Here is a 21,200-nt window from a genome sequence, read left to right on the forward strand (position 1 = left end):
AGCGTGCACTTTTAGTCTGTGCAGAATGTTATGGTGATTTTAAATGCCTACTGCAGTAATGTGGTCAAACATGCTATTCAAAGTATTTAAGTTTTCCAAAGTGCTCCATTGGGTAGAACACACGTTTAGAACAGTCATATAGGATAAATATTGGCTGCAATGTTTTTTTCTGCAATTCAAAGAGCAAAATTAGCCTATTCCGCCCTCCTGTGGCTAAATTATTTCACTACAGCCCATAACTTTTGCCATCTAATGTGATCTCTCCTCTTTCTACTGTATATTCAACTGTTGAATACTACAGGAACACTGTCAGTGTGTTAGTTTATTGTAATATTTGGTCTCTACACTGTAAAGTGACTGACATCGCAGGCACTATCAGGTACAAAAGAAATTTCTGTTTAGTTGCAGCTGCAGAGGCTGATGATTTAATCTGACAGTGCTACATTTGAGTGGCTGATTTTAAATGATTATCATTTTACAAGCTTGCAGTTGTGATGGTGGTTTGAAGTGGTCACAAAGACATCATACAATTATGTGAAATTATTGTGTGAGAAGAATTTTGTGATCACAAGAGAACAAAGCAAAATCAGAACCTCTGTAGTTATATAAATGCCTCCAAATACAAACACACTGTTGTATTTATAGCAGATGAAAACACAAGAAGAGTGAGAGCTCTTTGTATTTTTCCTCAACTCTGAGGTTTTATGATAGGCCTGAACCTTGTCCACAAATTGTAGGTCTGGCAGTTAGATCACTGCCTCCTCCTGTTGAAGTGTCATTAAGCAAGCCACGGCCTTGCATGGCAGTCTGCTGTCGTCAGTGTGTGTGTGTGTGTGTGTGTGTGTGTGTGTGTGTGTGTGTGTGTGTGTGTGTGTGTGTGTGTGTGTGTGTGTGTGTGTGTGTGTGTGTGTGTGTGTGTGTGTGTGAATGGGTGAATGAGAGGCACATTGGAAAGTGCTTTGAATAAAAGTGCTATATAAAATGCAGTCCATTTACTATCTACTGTTTACTTATCATATTACTAGGCTCTTTGTTTGTGCATCAGGAAAGACCATCTGTGCATGTGAGCAAAATCTAGTAGTGATATGTAGTTAAACTGATAATGGAGCAGTGGAGATCAGCTCACTGTTACAGCACCACTGGAGGGCAGAAAGGTGCTGTTTTTAACCATGAACAAACCAAGAAAAAGAGCACACCACCTTCACATATGAGGTGGAATTGCTATTAAAGGCATGAATCTTAAAATAATAACTGCTTGTAAAGTAAAGCATAAAGTACAAAGAGTTCCTTACACGCCCTGACAACCACTCACTGTATGTTCTGTTACAGTATCTCCAGCTCTCTAGCATTCTCCAACATGCATGGTTAGGGATTATCAGCATGTGTTAGTCTAAACACTGGTTGATAATCCCTGACTGATACTTTATACTGTGCATAATTACAACAGATCATCGGCTTGAATGAAACGACGTGTTGCATACTGGGCCATCAGCTGAGTGAAGTGGCAGGGTTACTACCTCTAATATAATTTGCCACCAAATTCAAACCATAACCTTTAAACTGGTGATGACTGACAGTTAAAAATCCTACATTACTATAATAGATATTTATATTTATATTTATTTTTCCAACCAGACAACTGGCAGTTGTCGTAATGGATATCAACTTGAGTTCAACAATGTCACTCAGACAACCAGAGGAATTAGGACATTGGGAAAGGTGTGCTTGTATTCTGTTGTTTTTTGCCCCCCATCCTGAGAGTGTCTTAAGAACCATCTGTCCCTCAGTGCAGCCAGGATGCAAAGATTTGTTTTGGACAGCAGCTACTGTATTGTGGCAACCATGGAACACATAAAATGTTCTCCCAAGGATGGCATAAGTGCATTGTACTCATAATTATGCTATCTTATCTGGTAATGTTGTAAAGTTTCAATTAAAACTGCACCTTTACTGATAATACAATACATAATGTTCTAATTATAAACTTGCTGCAGAAATGTCTTGAAATCCTGCCAGTAGTCACATGTGTAGGTTTTTAAAAAATCTTCACAGGTTGATTATTACCACACCCCAATGTGCATGTGCAGTAAATCTCACTTTGGTAAGAATGTAATCCAAAAAATGCTCTGTGTAGTCAAAGTAATACATGGTTAAAATGTGACTTGAAGTAAATAATGCAGGAATGTTATAGTTAAGGTCTGAATTGGCCGGATTTACCATACAGGCAATCTGGGTAAGTGCCCTGGGGCCCTTGAGCAGAAAGGGACTTGGAGTTACAAGGTTTCCAACCGACACTGGGGTTATCCAATCGATATAAAATAAAAGCTGTTTGGAGACATGAGATTCAGTGCTAGGGGCCCCTGAGGACATTTTTGGCTTTCCATTTTTTATTTTTTTGATCATTTGGGCTGTGTTAATGCTTATGGCATCAAATTCTCCAAGGACATTCTTTTTAATATATATATATATTTTTTTTGTATTTCAATCAATCCCTTATAATAGGCCTATAATACACTCTATAAACAAAATTGTTCCTCTGGGCTAACACTAACCCTAACCCTACAACCTTTTTCTTTTTTTAATCTGACATCAGAATCAATGTTGTTGCTAATCATTAACATATCCCAGACTGTGAAAGTCCCCCACAAAATTTCCTTTAGTAGATAGAAAATAATTCATTTTTGTGTTTTTTTAATTTAAAGAAAACTGGCGTTATATGTAAATTAAAATGGCATTTAAAGGGTTACAATCCTGAAAATGAATGATTATTTAATATGTATTATCAGGACTGAAAAAATAATTCATTTAAAGTAGAAAATAATATTAATTTATAATATTTTTTATGGCAGTCCTTTTTTACGTGGACATTTTTGTCCCTAAGGAATTCAAAGGAACATGTTTTAAGTGAGGCACAAGGGTTAATGTGAATGCAGCCTTGATTAAAGCTACAACTAAACAGATGGAAGAAGACTGGTTACATGATGAACTTGCTGTGACCTCTCAGAGCAATATTGAGATAAGATGAAAGCTTGTCAGAGGTGGAAATCCGATTTCCCAACAATCTCACCGGTGTCAAGGTAAAAACACGAGCTGCCATTCAGGAGAGTCTGCATATTATCTCGAGTGGTTAACATTTAGCTCATGTTACAACTCAGAGCATCAGTGACAGAGGTAACAATCTGTGGTTGAATCTGATAGTCCCCTCTCTGTACGGGCCGAAACACTGCAACAAGCTACAACTCTGCCTCAAGACTTTAAAAATGATTACTCATACTGATCAGAATTTGTTGTGTGATTCAGCTGTTCCATATCAGCTGATTTCGATCTCAGTTATCTAAAGAAGTCCTGACAGCAGAGTGAACTTTCAACCCTGTGCTTGTTCCAACTGCACCATCATGCATGATAATGAAGATAACAAAAGCTCAGATCCCATCTGTTAGATGCCACTTGTCTTTCTATAAAAGGTTTCACATTAAAAAATTTGAGAGATTGATAACTGTACAGAATAGATTGGGCAGACACTATATAACTGGGTGTAAAATGTATTATGAAGACAATTATAAAGATAGAAAAGTTATTTTACAGCATACGATGCAGCAGAAATTACAGATAGTTTCATGTTCCAATGATCACATATGATTATGGTAAACAAGGTGTGTCTATGCTTTCACATATACATGTCTATATCTTTGCTGTTATCTGAACTTACCTTGGTGTGTCTTCAGGAGCTTTTATGATTCCTTTTCTTATCCTCCTCATGCTGGTCGGTTTACTCAGCCAACACCTTAGAAAGGACAGTGTAGGGTTTTCGGCTGTTGTTGATGAGTGGATGCATCGTCTTGCTTGAAATTTGGTTCCTTGAAATAAATGAAAGATTTGGATAATAATGTGGAAGTAGCTGTTGTAAATTATTGTCTGAGTGGTTGATTCATGTAAGCAACTTTGAAAGCATATTCATTCCTGTGTGAAACTGGCACCTTAAGGTTAAAAAAAAAGAAAGAAAAGATGAACAAGGAATGTCTGTTGCAAAGGTGCAAGAATAAAGGCACTAAATAGCATGAAGAGCATAGAAAAGGCTTGGATCAACAGCTAGTCTGAATTGCAAAGCATTTCAAGCTTGGCACATAATAAACAGTAGCACAATATACAATAAAAGGGGTTGACAATTGACATGCCAAAAAACAGTCTGGAGATAAATCACTCAATAACAAAAATATGTCAAAATAAAGTCATAATGGCAAAATACACAATATAAAGAACTATATACACATACAGTATATTACAAAAGGGTTTAGATCTAGTTCGTCATTAAGCTCACGAGGAGACACTGTCCCAGGCTGAATATCCAATCTTGCCTCCATTTCTGCTGATCTATTCTATATATTATGGGCAGAGGAGTTGAAAAAACAGTCACATCAGCAAGAAATTCTGACAGCGACCTCCTGGTGAAAAGGACTACAGGAAGTGTCAACAAACTGGTGGTAAAGTGGCTACAAAGGCAACCATTGCTGGCAGGCACATCTAAATCAAATCCAATGTTAACACTAATAGAATGAATTCACCGCATTTAAAAGGGCCCACTTTGTTATATCTGTTTTCACTTGTTAAAAAACCTCATCAAAAGTCAGAATATATTACTATATTATACTATAAGTTTCCCTGTTCTTACCAGGCGGGGAGTTCCGGTCCTCTGAAATGATGCCAACGCGGAAGTAACTTAAAATTGCATTCTATCAAAAGGCCACCAGGGGCAGACCGTTTTGGTGTCAAAAGGACTTCCGTCTCTATACAAGTCAATGGAGAATTCACCAACTTCTCACTTGATTTCTAACCTCAGTAAACGTTTTCAAAATGTGTTTATGGTCTCAATCGCTAGTTTAAAGCATTCTTCAATGCAGTGTGATGTTCATTTGTGAAATTTTGGCCTCCCTGATTTTATATTTGACAATAAAGCAGGGTATGCATTAGGGCGTGATTGACAGGTTGACTGGTTCACAGGTACAGGAGGGCGCCTCATGCCCCTCCCGATGCCCATATAAGTAGAATCCGTGTTTTTATTTTACCCGGCATGCACCGGAAATTTTCAAGATGGCGCTGCCCAGATCCGAAACTATTCGCTTCCAAGCAGCAGTCCACAAACCAATGGGTGACGTCACGGATGTTACGTCCATTTTATATACAGTCTATGGTTCTTACCAATCTGCAGACATGGTGTTAATGCAGAGCAGTCAGCAGAGGACTTATCATGAATCAGGAAGAATAATTTAAAACGTCTGTACAGGGGCTTTAGCATGTAATTAATTATCACGTTAATTTGGAAGCACCGTGTAATTACCATGAACTAACAGGAATAGTCTAACATATTGAGAAATATGCTTATTTGCTTTCTTTCCAAGAGTCTCTGCATTAAGAACAAAGCTTTTAGAACTCTTGAGTGTTGTTAGCTTGTCTCACCTGCTGCTAGTGCAGATTTAGTAGTAGATTTAATAGTCACTGCACCCTCATTAAAATTGTTAAAGCATATACACTAACTCCCAGAGGAAAAAAACATTTGTACATGTTAATTAGTAAGATTCAGGGGTGTTGGTAGGTGGTTTAGCTCTTTCCCCCTGCTACTAGCCTTCATGCTAAGCTAGGCTAAATGCACTAGCAATACTTCATACTGAATGCACTGACATGACAATTAACTTTTCATCTCAGTCTTGTAAAGGAAGCACAGTGTGTTTCCAAACATTTTAAAACCGCTATCCTTAATGTTGTGGAGTTTTTGACAGATTTATGCAAATGTAGTTTTTATTTTTGAGAAACACTAGTGCTAAACATTAGCATGAGATAAAAACTCCCAATCCGTGCAATTAACCATATTTTCTTTTTTACAGAAACCAGATAGATAATAATATTGTGTTATTTTTGTGTTTATGTTGATTTTCTTTTTCCTCAGGCTGTCTACATCACAACCTCCATACCTTGTCTTCACTATCGTCCTCATTAGAGGACTGTCATTTAAATTATATGTTACACCAGATGTTCTCTAATCTAAACACATGTCATAAGGATGGGACATATTGTACTCCGAGAATGTTGTAGTCGATTTATAGTTAGGTGAGCCATCAATGTAGTTGGATGCAGGAGCTCAAGTTCTTTTTACTACTTTGGACTTTGGAGGTCACCTCATTCTCCAGCAACAACCCTGTTCAGTAAGCACAGTAGGTACTACTACCGTGGGTCATCATTGTATATGTTGTGACCTGACCCATATACAATAACACCTAATCTTATCAGTGGAGGTAAACACAATAAAGTGGCTTGTTTTGTATGTTTATGTATGATTACAGCCATAAAGAATATATAATATTTCATATTTCATGTATTTCCTCTTAAATTATTTACTTTGCAAAATGTCAGTAAAACTTTCTTCTTTTTTTTTAATGTTTTCCAGCAACAATTGTGCCCAAGATGGCGTTATCATCTATATTATTAATGGCTGTATATGTGTCTGAAACAACAGAAAAGGTTAATGCTTGCCATGATGAGTATGTGCATTCTTTAATACTTTTTATTTTTATATATTTAATCAATGCAAAACTAAATAATCTTTTAAATCAATGTTGGTTTTCTTGAAGCAATGTTATTACTGTCACAGTCTGTATTCCTGAATTCCCCATTTCAGATAAATCATGATGCTGCTGAATGTATTTGACTAAACTGAGGAAACCACTACAGAGAGCTATGATGAAATGCTGCAAAAGTTCAACAGTACAGCCTCAGGGTCATAGGCCTCAGGGAGCTTTAATCTCATGCTAATGGTTAACTCTGCAATCTGAGGACTTTTCAGTTTTTACAGCATTTTAGGGAGGGATCATGATGATTAAATATGCTCTAAGGGTGTTTTCCTCTTATATCTGGCATTTTGCAGGTCACGGTGTGCTCTTGTTTTCCAGTGAGTTGTAGGAGCAATTCTGGCGTGTACTGTGTTCACAGAGGTCATCACGAAGATGCCCAGTTCTCCTCTCTGGGCTGTCCTCTTTTGTATCATGCTCTTCTGCCTCGGGCTCTCAATCATTTGTGTAAGTGTAGAGGGAGTGATGGTTCCTAACCATAAGAGGTGCTCACAGGTAAACTCAAGACAATATTCTGAAAAGAATATACATTTCAAAATTGGTGAGAACTTTAATTAGTTAGTTTGTGTTGTTCTTGGTTTTAGGAATTGTACACCTCTCATCCTTTGTGATTGCATTTGTAATGTGGAGCCAATCGCAGACTTGAATTGAGATTAATGAAAATAATTTATTACCAAGGAAGTGGGGAATAGAGGTGATTGGAGTGGGAATGAAGGACACTGAGGCAGAGAACTGGAAGGTGGTAATGAATGAAGCAGAATAGTAAGATCAGGCAAAGGGGACCAGGTGGTAGTGGGATGGAGAGCAGGCAGACAGGCAGGTGAGTTGTAGTTCAAGAACACATGGATTAAAAAAAGAAAATGTTAGTGATGAATCAACACTTGGAAATAACCACTGTAATACAAGTGAGAGCCCTGAAGCATGAGCTATCACTGAGGCAGAAGTAGCAATCTGGCAAAGAGTGGGAAAAGAGCCAGAGTAGATATGCAGCAGGATGATGACCTTGATGGAAGACAGGTGTGTGCAATCAGCATGTAGCCAGGAGCCATGCTATGTCCGCACCATACACAGAGACAGAATAAAGAACACAAGGAAACAAAAGGAGAAACTAGAGCTGTAACAATTTGCTTTGTATAAATTCTTCAAAAGATGCTGCCGTAGAAAACCATCAATAAACATGAGCTCAACTCTATCACTACCAAAATCATTATGTACTGTATGATACACCATAAAGTCATAAAATAAGAAGAACATTGCACTGGATTTTACTGCCTGACTGACGTAAACTCTCTTTTTTCTTATTTATAACACATACAATGATGACCCACAGTAGTAGTACCTACTAAATGTCCTTTAACCCCAAACCATACTATGATTAAATGTGATCAAAAAAGATTATTTTAGTAATTCAGTTGTTTGCAATCTACAACCTCAATGCAGGTCCTTAAATAAGTTAAGATATTATTCTTCCATTGTTTTAATGGAACACAGCTCAGTCAGTTTTATACATGTTTTCATACACTAAAAATGTATTCTAACTATAATTACACAATTTCCAGTTCATAAGATGTCCTTTCTGTGACAATCATATTTACATTTTGCAAAAAATGTGTATATATATATGATGAAAACTAACTAGATATAATGGAAATGACACACATAGCCATTATGAGCATTAAATGTTTTTTTTGGTTGAGAGAGCTCAGTGTAACTTGAACACAAAAAACACAAGGAAATGAAGATAAGATCTTCACACATAACATAAAAAACGTGCTGCAAAATACATGCTATGGTTTTTTGGGTAGATACTGTACACACATACAGTGTTATGGACATCCTTGACACTGCTGTCTAGATTTACCATCAGTATACAGATATATCCTCTACCTCTTTATAAATGCTAACGCCAGTCTTTCTTTGGTTAATAATTGCATTTGGAAGGAACACTGATAATCCCTTCTTCTTTACTTATCTTTTTCTTTACGGCTTAGCAATCACAATGCACGAGGAATGTCATGATACAAATTCAAAAAGGAAAATCACGTCTTTTAGTCTGAGGCATTTTGGAAATGACTCCAAACATCATTATTATTTCCATTCTGAGAATATGTGGACAACATGTGTCTTTGTAGGCTGAAATGATGTGTACGCAGAATTCAATAAAACAATCTTATTTCTCAAGGACTGCGAAAGGTGTGGTTTGATAAGCTATGATCCAAAAATCTATAAATTCCTACTGTTTTAAAAAGGGTTATACTGTATAGTAGAAAACAACAATACAACACAGACTCTAATGAGCTACTGATATGTGCAGGGTAGGTACAATAGGTCACAGTAAATACCTCAGTGCCCATTCCGTGGACCCACAGTAGGAGTAAGAGACTCAGAGGAGGACAGTCCACAGAGAATCACTGAGGAGGTTGCTTCAGGACGGTCACACCCTCTCTAAGGGAAATAAATCCAACTGTATATCAAAGGGAGACAACAGCTACATTTTGCAATTCTTTTTTCCAGTGAAGAGTACAAGAAGCCACTATGAAGCTGAAGATACCAAACCCAGGACTGGATGATCGGATCCCCTCTCATGAGGACCTGGAGAGGATGGAGAAGGAGGAAGCAGGAGACAGGCCCAAATGGGACAACAAAGCCCAGTATCTGCTCACCTGTGTGGGGTTCTGTGTAGGACTTGGCAACGTTTGGAGGTTCCCTTACCTGTGTCAAAGCCATGGAGGAGGTAGGCACTGATGAGAGAGACTGGATGAACTGTTTGAGTTCTTTCAAAAAAAGACTAAAGAAGGATGCCAGAAAGTGAGCAGTGAATGTGAATTATGTAATGCATCTAAATATTTCCTTTACCCCTTTTCAGTAACTTAAGAGGATATTTCCAAAACTCAGGCAGTCCACTTTTAGTACAAATAAACCAGGCAGATAACCTCTATAAGTACAGTAGTAGTAACTAAAAATTCATGGAAAAAGACTTTACCAATTTAAATTTAGAAGTTTTTTTTAAAAACACTGTGAGCCAGTTTTTAAAACTCTGTAATTAATGTTTGAAGTTGCAGTAATATTTTACACAGCAGAGAAACTTTATTCTATTCTTGATAAAATACAATGTTGAACCTGTTTTTGCTTGAGATTAATTTAGCTGTGAAGTGACAGAAATACTAAAAGTTTGAAATCAATTTAAAATCAATAGATTTACCTCTTGAAAAATATCTACTAACTGAATTGTTCATTGATTTCAACTTACAAATTACTACAAGTTGAAAGAACTGGAATTAATCACTTTTCTGTTTTTTTCTCAAACCTACTGCTATGTACAACTGAATGTGTCTCTTCATGGTTTATATAGAGGCAAAGTAAGTGTAGGTAATAAAACATACACCAGTCTTTTTACAGTTTATGGGTGTCTTTAGGTAAGCAGTTTTGTGAATGAAGTTGAGTGCTGAGTATTTACTTTCACACACATTAAAGTGAATCACTCACTGCATTGACAACGCATGATGACCATTAAAATGTTGTATTCCCAGGAGCATTTATGATCCCATTCCTTATCCTTCTGGTTTTGGAGGGAATCCCACTGCTGCACCTAGAGTTTGCTATCGGTCAGCGTCTGAGGAAGGGCAGTGTGGGAGTGTGGAGATCAATCCATCCCTGCCTGGCTGGAGTTGGTGGGTGAAAACGTCCATATTTGGTTGTGTACTTTTGTTTAAAAGCAATGCCACAAGACTAATTGTTGTATTCTGTTACAGGTATCGCATCCTTGCTTGTCTCGTTTTTGGTGGGCATGTACTACAACACTATTATGGCTTGGATCATGTGGTACCTCTTCAACTCCTTTCAGGATCCTCTGCCTTGGAGTCAGTGTCCTCTCAATGCTAACAGGACAGGTATACCTTCACAAAATCAGTTAATATTTGACAAAAAGAGATGCTTCCATGGCCCATTTTCTTAATGAATCAGATGTTACATAAGACTAGTAGTTTACCCTCCCTGAAAATCTAGTAACGCTGCTAAAGCAGTAGTTTGGCATTTTATGAAATATTTTTCTTTGTCTTCTTGTTGAGAGTTAAATGAGAAGATACTACCCTCATATCAGTTCAGTATATATAAGGCAACGGACAGCAGCAGGTTAGCTAATCTAAAGACTGCAAAATAGGAAGATAGCAGTGGTGGAAGAAGTACTCAGATAATTTACTTAAGTAAAAGTACCAATACAGCAATGTAAAAATATAGCAATACAGTCATTCGGTACAAGTACCTTGAAATTGTATTTAAGTAGTTGAGTAAATGTACTTCTTGTTTCTTTCCACCACTGGTACCCAGATTTCCTTGCTCGGTCTAAAGTTAATCTAACAACACTCTTTAACTTCAGTATGTGATCCTAGATTTTCCCTTTTGTTATGTGCCCCTGCAGGTCTGGTGGAAGAGTGTGCACGGAGCACTACTGTTGACTACTTCTGGTACAGAGATACTCTAAACATTTCAACAGCTATCGATGAGTCTGGAGGTCTGCAGTGGTGGATAGTGCTCGCCCTGGTGGCTGCCTGGACCATGCTCTATGTCTGCTGCATCCGAGGGATTGAGACCACCGGCAAGGTCGGATAGTCAGATTGCACCAGATTAATCAAATGCGGGAGTGCATATATACTTCTTTATTTTGCTTTTCTCGAATATACAGGCATATCATTGAATCATACTCTCATTTCTCAGGCTGTGTACGTCACCTCCACTCTACCATACTTGGTTCTCACCATCTTTCTGATCAGAGGGCTGACTCTAAAAGGCTCTTTAGAAGGAATCAAGTTCCTCTTCACACCTGATGTAAGTCTACTGTAACCAACATTTGTCAGTTAAATTGATATCATGCAAAAATTGTTAAAGGGATAGTTTAATTTGTTTAATTTTGGAAAATTAGAGAAAAGATTATTCTTACAGACAATTAAATCATCAGATATCTACCAATCTCATATCTGTTTAGTAAATATAAGGCTACAGCTAGCAGCCGGTTATCTTAGCTTAGCATAACACTTGAAATAATGAAGCTGTAAAGTGAAGCTGTATTTAGAAAAAGAAGAGATAGCCATCATGCAAGACAAATAACATTTATCTACTATAAACTTTCATCACGAGACTGATAACAGCTCATAATCAAAGTTCAAACACTGCGCAGCTAATAAATTATGTATTAAAACGAGATTCACATGTGACTCAATACATTTGAGACCAATCAGACATGATATCCAGATAATGACTTTAAATAACAATTCAATTTAGCAATAAATCTATCACCCTGTTTTTTTCTTTCTTTTGATTCTTTCTTTTGATTCCCTTACAGGTGAATGAGTTAATGAATCCATCTACCTGGTTAGATGCTGGCGCTCAGGTGTTCTACTCCTTCTCTTTGGCTTTTGGAGGTCTCATTTCGTTCTCTAGTTACAACTCTATTCAGTGAGTAACTACCACATCAGTACTGTCATAGAAGAGCTCTCAGTTTAACATTTCCCCTTACATGACGTACATTATTCTGTTTTTTCTTATAGCAACAACTGTGAGCAGGATGCCGTTCTCATCTCCATCATAAATGGCTGCACCTCAGTGTACTCTGCAACGGTTATCTACTCAATTATTGGCTTCAGGGCCACACAAAAATATGACGACTGCGTGGCAGAGTGAGTTTCAGATTGGAGATTTTGATGGGCAAACTCATCCAAATGTGCGAAAACATTTTGTTTCCAAAGGGTGAATGTGTGATACAGTGATATGAGGCTGAAGTTGTCTTTATGGATTTTTGCAGCAACATCTTGAAGCTGACAAATGCCTTCAACTACCCTGAAAATGACATCACAGATAGCACCTACAATGAGATTCTTACACAGCTCAACCAGACAAGTCCAGATATCATTAGCGGATTGCAACTAGAAACCTGTGACATTCAGACTTTACTCAGTCAGGTTAGTAAATAACTTTTTGGATATATTGCCAGTGGTCTTAATCAATCTATAATCTACAATGTATCTATTTTAGTCTTCACAAAATGACTTATCCCTGGGGTCAATTTGAACCCATTCAATGTTTATCATTCAAAAAATAATAGTTGACATCATTTTTTTGCTTCATATTTCATGACTTTTCCTAATTTGATGGGGACAACTGGTTAAGTATAAAATTATCATGATGATATTTTTTCAATGTGCTGTACACATTTTGCACGCATTGGTGTTCCTCTCTGGTCCTAACATCCCCACACCAGGTGCAGAGTTGATACTTTTGAGTTGATACATGGCGGGGGGGGGGGGGGGGGGGGGGTGGGCGCGGGAAATGACTTGTGAACTGCTGCCAATGTGGGTTTGCGAGTGGATCAAATCCAAGTCATCTAACTACACATGCCTCCCCTCTAAAATTATCATCCCCAGTACAGTATTTTCAATTGATGGTTATATGAAGAGCTCGAATAATGACTTTATGTATTCAACATGGCTCAATGCTCTGGTGGGGCCTGGAACTATTTTGATAACCTTAGCAGCGCTAAGTCTACCTTGTTGTTGAAGTAAGGAGAGGGACCGTATTTTTCCATTTTTGGTGCTAACTTTACATGGGGGAAGGGGAAACATATTCCCATGAGAACTTTCCCGCACCATGGGCATTAAGGTGTCTATGTGTGTGTGTGTGTGTGTATGTGTATGTGACTTACTTTACTCACACCTGCCGAAGTAGAACTTATATTTCCCGTGCTGTGGAGGGCGGGAAATTCCCGCAAGGACATTGATAGTTCATGCAAAATAAGGGAGGAGCAAACATACAAGAGCTTGCACGCCAGCCTTACATCTAAAAAGAAAAGATTTGGATGGAAGATTTTCAAGATACACTAACTCTAAAACTGAAAGTTTGACCTGATGGTGGCGCTACAGGAAAGGTCATGTTGACACCAAAACCCATGTGGTTCATCCTCTTATGGTCATTAATGTCGTCAGTAAATTTGAAAAGATTCCAATGAAAACTAGGGTTAGAGGAAAGGTCAACTCGCTACTACGTTTCATCATCAATTGGTTATTTATGTATTATATAAGTATATATAAGTGCCTGAAACAAAACTTTGGTAAATAATTGTATTTTAATCACTTTCTGGAGGCAGATACTCCTGGGCTCAGATTGACCCCAAGGGTAAAATGTGTTAGTAATATTTGAGGATAATAGGAGGGGTTGTGTTGAATGCTGATATATTTGGTGTTTACGCCTTCAGGGTGTAGAGGGAACAGGTCTGGCCTTCATCGTGTTCACAGAGGCCATCATTAAGATGCCCGTTTCCCCTCTCTGGGCTGTCCTTTTCTTCGTCATGCTGTTCTGCCTTGGCCTCTCAACTATGTTTGGGAGCATTGAGGGAGTAGTTGCTCCATTGCAGGACCTTAATGTGTTGCCTAAAACGTGGCCCAAAGAAGTTCTCTGTGGTAATTACTTCTATTTCCTTTTGATATCAAAATCATTTTCATGTTGAACTAGAAAAATTGATCTGGAGATTTTAGTGTAATTGTTCTTTTTTTCTGTGTTTCAGGTCTGACATGCTTAATCTCATTTGCCTTTGGGCTCATATTTGCCATGCGTTCTGGAAACTATTGGTTAGCTCTTTTTGACAGCTTTGCTGGCTCTATCCCTCTTCTGATCATCGCATTCTGTGAAATGGTCTCTGTTATCTACATCTATGGTATAGATAGGTGAGTATCGCAGTGATTTATTGGTAGCAATTCATTCCAAAGTAATTGCTCTTTGTCAATATTAAAGGCTGGTGTATGGTAGGTGGCTCAACACTTTCAAGTCAAGTGTTGCTTGACAGAAATGATCTATTTTCAACAGTCGCACACCTGGTGAATTTTGTTGTGTCATTGACACTGTCATATTTTGTTGCGCAATATCATTGGGTAGTGCTAACATCACCATTGAGATTGTAGTTTTCACTGAACTTCCTTATTGATATTTTGGTCGGTAACTTTAGATAACTTGTAGTGTCCTTCAATTAGTTCTGGTGATACATTGATGATATAACTAAACAAGCTGGGTGGAAGATGGCATCTGGTTACCATGGAGATGACTGAACCCTGTTGTATTAATTGCATAATTTGCCTAAATTGAATATTTTCTTTTTTTTTAATCAGCACTTATCAAAACTGTAAAGCAATCTACCATGAATCAACCTCTAGTGGTGTGGTTGTGGAGATGGCAGCATCAGTTAGTATATTTGGTCTGGACCATAGACTGTATATAAGGAATGGACGTAACATCCGTGACGTCACCCATTGGTTTGTGGACTGCTGCTCGGAAGCCAATAGTATCGGATCTGAGCAGCGCCATCTTGAAAATTTCAGGTGCATGCACCATGCAAAAACACGGATTCTACTTATATGGGCATCAGGAAGGGCGTGAGGCGCTCTCCTGAACCTGTGAACCAATCAACCTGTCAATCACGACGTAGCCAAAGATCAAAGATAGTGTCTTACTGTTGTCAAAAGATAGATAAAAAGGTACAGAATGTACTCTTGATTTAGGAAGACCATGGTGAGGAAAATTTAAAATGTGGTTTGCTCAGTTTCAATAATAAATAATTAATAATTAATAAAAATGCTAGTGAATAGTTATTTAATGTGCAAAATATTGCATAATGTAATATTATATTATGTGTTATTAATAAGGTTAGCCTCATTTTCACATGGTTGAAAAAGAGTCCAGTGTAGCATCAACACATTGACTCACACACAGTAACAGCCATACAGGCTGCTTTATTTACTCTAACTAACAAAAGGACAAGGTCAGCTTTTATGGATGCTTTTATACACAGTCAGTGGACACTAAATCTCCCTCTTATTGCTTCCACACAGGTTTAACGAGGACATTGAGTTTATGATTGGCCACAAGCCCAATCTTTTCTGGCAGGTGACATGGAGGGTGATTAGTCCACTCATTATGGCGGTCATCTTGGTTTTCTACTTTGTAACCCAAGTCACAAAGACTCTCACCTATTTGGTGTGGGACCAAGAGGCGGTAAGTGTGTTCATTACTTTTTAAGTAAAGTTTTAATTTGGTGGAGATGCTGGAGGTAATAATAGGAATGTAATGATGTATGTTGCTTTTTTCTCATTACTGATGACACAAATCTAGTATTTCATACATTGCTCTTCACCTGATCATAACGTTATCCTTTAATCTGGCCATAGGAGAACTTCCCCACCCTCGAACCACGTCCATATCCTCCTTTTGTCTATGCTATCATTTTTATCCTGGCTGGAATTCCAAGTTTATCCATTCCAGTTTTCGCCCTCTTCAAATTCATCCAGAGAAAATGTTGCAAGCAGAAGGTCTATACTGAAGACAGTGTGAAATCCATCTCCGCCAAAATACAAATGAGCGACAAAGAGAAGTTTTAGACAATTTTGATTATTTAATAACAAGATGAGTAAATGCAGACATTTTATTTGTTGTTTGTATATTATGCTTATTACTTTTTTCTTCCTCTGATACCCTGGACACTGTTTGAAGAGCACACTATGACTTCTATATGTGAAATGTAGAAGTACATTTTGAAGTACTTAATGTAAGATACTGTAGATTTGGAGAAGAAAGTAAATGATTATGATGTTATTGTATGTTGCACATTCATGAAGTAGTCTGGGGAATACATTTATTCATTTTCTTGCACAAAGTTGGATGAAAAGATCAATGTGGATGGTAAATATATAGGAAGAGCCAGCAGCTGGGTAGCTTAGCTTAAAGAGCGGAAGCAGTCTGTGCAAGGGTAATGAAATCTGGCTACCAGCAACTATGTAGCTCACTTTATATCTAGTCTTTGTGCAAAGCTAAACTAACCAGCTGCTGGATGTTGCTTCATATTAATTCTTGACACACATAAAAACAAGATTGAAAAGCAAGAAAAAAATAAGTGTATTTTTCCAGATATGCCAAACAAAAATGATATTGTAATAACTGATTTGAATACAGTATTGTGTAAATAATATTAAATGGAGGAGCAATTTTTTTGTTAAAACGTTAAATATACTGTTGTGTAAATTGTTTTATACAGTAGTAGGCATATAGTTGAGGATTGTAAAGTTTTAATATTTGAAGTGTATTACAGCACTGCACTTACACTGCCATAAATTGTCATTTTATGATCTGTAAATGTTCCTCTTTCACCAGTTCAAACTAAAGAGCAAGATGAAGTGGTGGCATGCTATGAAAATAAATCATTTGGAATATTATTGAGGTTACTGGTTCTTTCAAGGATTTGAGAGATATGTAAAACCATTTTATGAACCAATGAAATCTGATTAATTCACTGACTTTTTTAACACTGTAGTCAGAAAATGTTAGAATCAAGTGATCAAAGTAATATGCGCAATCTCATTCTCTCTTCTGACAGTGTGTATTTCAGAAACCAAAGAGGTCATCAAGTCATTAAGTTTAATAATTACTTTAAGTTTAGTATTTTGCAGACTAGACATAAAAAACTGTACATTTATTTCAGTATGAATTATTAAATCATGTATATGCAAAAGTACAGAGTGTACACTGACTAATCTGTGGGCTGTGACAGATAAAGTAAAAGATCATAAACTTGTCTCAACATTGCTGAGTGCTCCTCTGTGGACATTCATACACTAAACCCTCACTAATGCATCAACTGTAGTAGAGACAACTCCTCTGCATCAGTGCACAAGTTGATACCATGAGACTGGTACTTCCTAACCCAGGACTGGATCTGCAGATCCCTAACCATGAGGATCTTGACAGGATGGAAAAGGAAGAGGCTGAGAGCAGGCCCAAGTGAGACAACAAAGCTCAGTACATCCTAACCTGTGTGGGTTTTTGCATTGGGCTTGGGAACGTGTGGCGATTCCCTTACTTGTGTCAAAGTCATGGAAGAGGTAAGCTGGAGGGGTAAAAAGAAATACATCTGTAGTTTAACTGGTAACTGTTTCATGTTTTGAATATATGTTTTAAAATGTATAGACTGGCTTAGGCATCCTGTTTTGGCCTGTTTCAGAAAGCAGGTTTAGTGAAAACTCTGAGTAAGTTGACTCAGAGTTCAAGGAAACTCTGGTTTTTCGGTTTCACAAAGCCAGTTCAGCTTAACTCTCAGTCAGTTACCCTGGCAACATACTCCATGAAACTAAACTGCTCACTGACAGGTTTTTCTTCCATTTTATTTGAAGCCTGCAGACTGAAGGAGCTGTCAGACATGGTGTGTCCTTTTCTTAAAGAGTCAGTTAATATTGACAAATACTAAGCAGAAATCTCCTTCAGAGGGTGATAAGGCCCCGCTGTACAATCGATCATCTATGTGAACAATATTCTCAGCCCTCTTATCGTCTGTATGACACATCATGGACATGCTCTCAGTTCAGAACAAATTCTTTGTGTTGCACTTAGTTTGTTTTTTGCCAATGGCAGTTTTATATGTAACATCGGTGACGCTGAGCATGTTTCCAAGGCAACCGTCTGTCGGGCTGTCAGAAATGCAATATTTCAAGGGCATTGATAGCCAAGAGGTTACTGTGCATGCCTCATAGTGACAATGTCGCTGGTTCGATACCAGTGGGGAACTTTTGCTACAGGGGTCTCTCTCTCTCTCTCTCTCTCTCTCTCTCTCTCTCTCTCTCTCTCTCTCTCTCTCTCTCTGTTTCCTGTCGGCCTCTATACCAGCTACTGTTAAATTAAGGTGAAAGTGCCCAAACATAAATCTTTAAAAAAAAACTAAATCTGACTCTTGCGCTGAAACGTTTACACTTTGGTAGTGTTGTATGTATAAAGGCATTTAGGTATTGCTTTCAAATAGACAATGTTTAATACTGGCAATGTTGGGGTGGCTGAAAATTTGACTTTCATTTTTTTTTTCATTAATACTCACACATTGACTCGGTTAGTAATTTTCTGCCGGGCTAGCTCATGTTATTTTGCTGCTGCTACTGTATTGCTTGTTTTCTTAAATATATTCTCATCATCTGCATTCATTAATATTTCTAACTCCAATGGGGAGAAGTAGGAGGACTGAGCCCTTTGTTTCACCTGTTGCCATGGTGTATCATGTTATCTGTGTTCCATTGATAAAGGCTTAGTATCTCCTCATGAATGAGCTTCACTCATGGTTACTTTGACTCAGAGTTGATTGAACTAACTTTTTTATCCCCTGTTCTGAAACCAAAAAACTCAGAGTTTGACAGCTCAGAGTCAGCCAACCTAGAGTTAAAGTTTTAACTCAGAGTTTGTTAAACTTGCTTCCTGAAACAGGCCCAAGGTGTCAGGTTATTGTGTACTCAGGTACCTTCATTTGTGATTTTGCTGGAGTCGCTTTAGTTTAACTTTGCCAAATAAGTATGGGTCTTTGAGGGGTTACAAAAGGCGTTTGTCAGATATCTAAACAGTGAACTTAATGTTTCCACTTTCAATAAATTCACTACATGCACTTCTTTTTGCCTGAGGCCAAAAAGGGGTGTTAAATATATCACTCATTCACAAGAGAGTGGCATGAATTCATTATCAAGTTAATTAATGATTATCTGACATCTTCTGAAGCTAACCTTTGGTACAACAAGCAGGGCAGCGAGGCAGAGATTGTGGAGTCTGGTCTGTTATTGCTATATGCATTCTTACTGCATACATTACATCACATGTGTGAAGGCGGGATTAGGTTGTGTGTGTGTTTGTGTTTTGGGGGGGGCTGTTTTTGTTATTTTTATACGTTTCAGTGGTAAGTGGGTCATTGTTATTCTTTTGAAATACATGCATATTTTAAATATATAACCTTTTGTTTTTCTGTAAATGGTTAACTACAGGTTTCAAGCCTATATAGTTAAAACCAGTGTCCATAGTCCATGTAATTAGTCACATTAATATGACACTTCTGATGTATACAAAACAATATTAATGTTACATTTTATTGTTTTGAAGTTGCATTTAACTTTTTGTCATAGTAAGATCTCACAAAATTGTATTTAAGCAGCTGTAAAAAACTATAATCATTAGAATTGCTTATCACAGTATTTGTAACCTTGTACACTGCAGTTAATACCAAACTACCATTAACTGTTATCAACAAAGCTCTTCTTAAAAACATGTGCTATACTGTACAGTACATGCCACAGTCTGTGGCACTATTTCAACCTTTCCAATATTTCCACTGTCATATCATCTGTACACTTTATCATAATGCTATTATTGTACAGGCGTATGTCCGAATTCTAGACCAGAGTAAAACCGTATAATGCAGAGAGCTGAATTGTACGGAAGCTGAGAGGGCTGCAGTGCTCAGTTAGACACAGTTAGGGGGTCAACGTGGTTTACAAAAGGTTGCCACGTCTCATAGAATGTACATAAGGAACCCTTGAGGGAAAACCTTATCTTCTCCAGGGTGATACATTGCAGCATTTCATAGATCCATTTATTGTGAGTGGGAGGGGAGGCATGAGTCCACTTAAGGAGGATGAGCCTTCGAGCAAGTAAGGAAGAAAATGCAATAATGTGCTGTGAGGATTTGGACAGGCCATGTGTGAGGGAGTCTCCGAAGAGGACCACAAGGGGCTCAGGGTTATTGTTCGGCCTATAACTTCACTAATTGTTTTAAATATTGCAGACCAGTATTCCGATAGTCGTGGGCAGGTCAAAAACATATGAACATAATCAGCAGGGGAGCCTTTACATCTATTACACCCATATGTTCTGTCGGGGTAGATTTTGGCCAGCCTAGCATTAGTGAGATGGACTGTGTGCACAATTTTAAAATTGCAGCAGGCCATGCCTTGTGCGTATGGAGGAAGTGTGTACACGGTTTAATATTCGTTCCCAACACTCATCAGATAGTGAGGTCCCAAAGTCACGGTCCCAGGCAGCCCTTAGGGAGGTCAGTCGGTTCTGTGACAGTGTATGAATACGGTTATAAACAATTGTTATGAAGCCTTTTCGTCTGGTGCCGAGAGATAGGAGTTGGTCGATTATTGTTTCTGGGGGGCGATTAGGAAAATGAGGGTAGTTCACTGTTTCTAAGTATTTGATTCAGTCAAAATGGCGACATCTGCTGGGCAACTTTGATATTGCTTTCATATGAAAGGATTCGGGGCAAGACATGTAAACTCACCACTTTCATCTGTTCAAAAAAATCTGGTGATTATAAGTCAATATTAGTCATTTGTTAATAAATCTTATAAACTCTTTGATGAATTAGGGAAGAATCCTCTCTGACAGACATGACAGTGATTTTGAAGGTTGAAATCAGGTGTGATCCAATGATCTTGATACTTATCCCATAAATTGTTATCTCAAGAAATCACCCTTTTGTTTTTTCAAGATAATGAGATAAATTAACTCAATATCACAAGAACACAAGCTATGTTATCACAAGATAATTGACTCAAGACAAGAGACAAGATAATGAACTCGTAATCTCAAGATAATGGCATTAAAAAGCATGACCGTTCTCGGCTTCTGTAGGGTAGAGGATATGGGTCACATTTCTTTATTTAATTGACTTAAAGTCACTTCAAGACAACTGGCCTGAGCAACCACAGTACTCGCAATGACAATGCTAACACAATATTC

At 37.8% G+C, this 21,200-nt stretch overlaps 1 protein-coding gene across 1 annotated transcript; it reads left to right on the plus strand.

Annotated features, from left to right (window-relative positions):
• Positions 1 to 9,155: 9,155 nt before the first annotated feature.
• Positions 9,156 to 16,036, plus strand: LOC133996051 (sodium-dependent neutral amino acid transporter B(0)AT1-like). The gene is made up of 12 exons (XM_062435591.1): positions 9,156 to 9,354; positions 10,151 to 10,291; positions 10,373 to 10,510; positions 11,038 to 11,219; positions 11,334 to 11,444; positions 11,959 to 12,071; positions 12,164 to 12,292; positions 12,418 to 12,574; positions 13,864 to 14,068; positions 14,173 to 14,332; positions 15,491 to 15,653; positions 15,827 to 16,036. The coding sequence occupies exons 1-12, from the start codon at positions 9,156 to 9,158 to the stop codon at positions 16,034 to 16,036; spliced, it is 1,908 nt and encodes a 635-aa protein (XP_062291575.1).
• Positions 16,037 to 21,200: the final 5,164 nt, after the last annotated feature.

This window comes from Scomber scombrus, chromosome 16, assembly GCF_963691925.1.
Source record: "Scomber scombrus chromosome 16, fScoSco1.1, whole genome shotgun sequence".
NCBI classification, from domain to species: domain Eukaryota; kingdom Metazoa; phylum Chordata; class Actinopteri; order Scombriformes; family Scombridae; genus Scomber; species Scomber scombrus.

Coding starts and splice junctions, on each gene's coding strand:
- LOC133996051 (XM_062435591.1), top strand. CDS start 9,156: ATGAAGCTGAAGATACCAAACCCAGGACTGGATGATCGGATCCCCTCT. Junction 12,575..13,863: donor TTCAGACTTTACTCAGTCAG/GTTAGTAAATAA, acceptor TTACGCCTTCAG/GGTGTAGAGGGAACAGGTCT. Junction 15,654..15,826: donor TGGTGTGGGACCAAGAGGCG/GTAAGTGTGTTC, acceptor ATCTGGCCATAG/GAGAACTTCCCCACCCTCGA.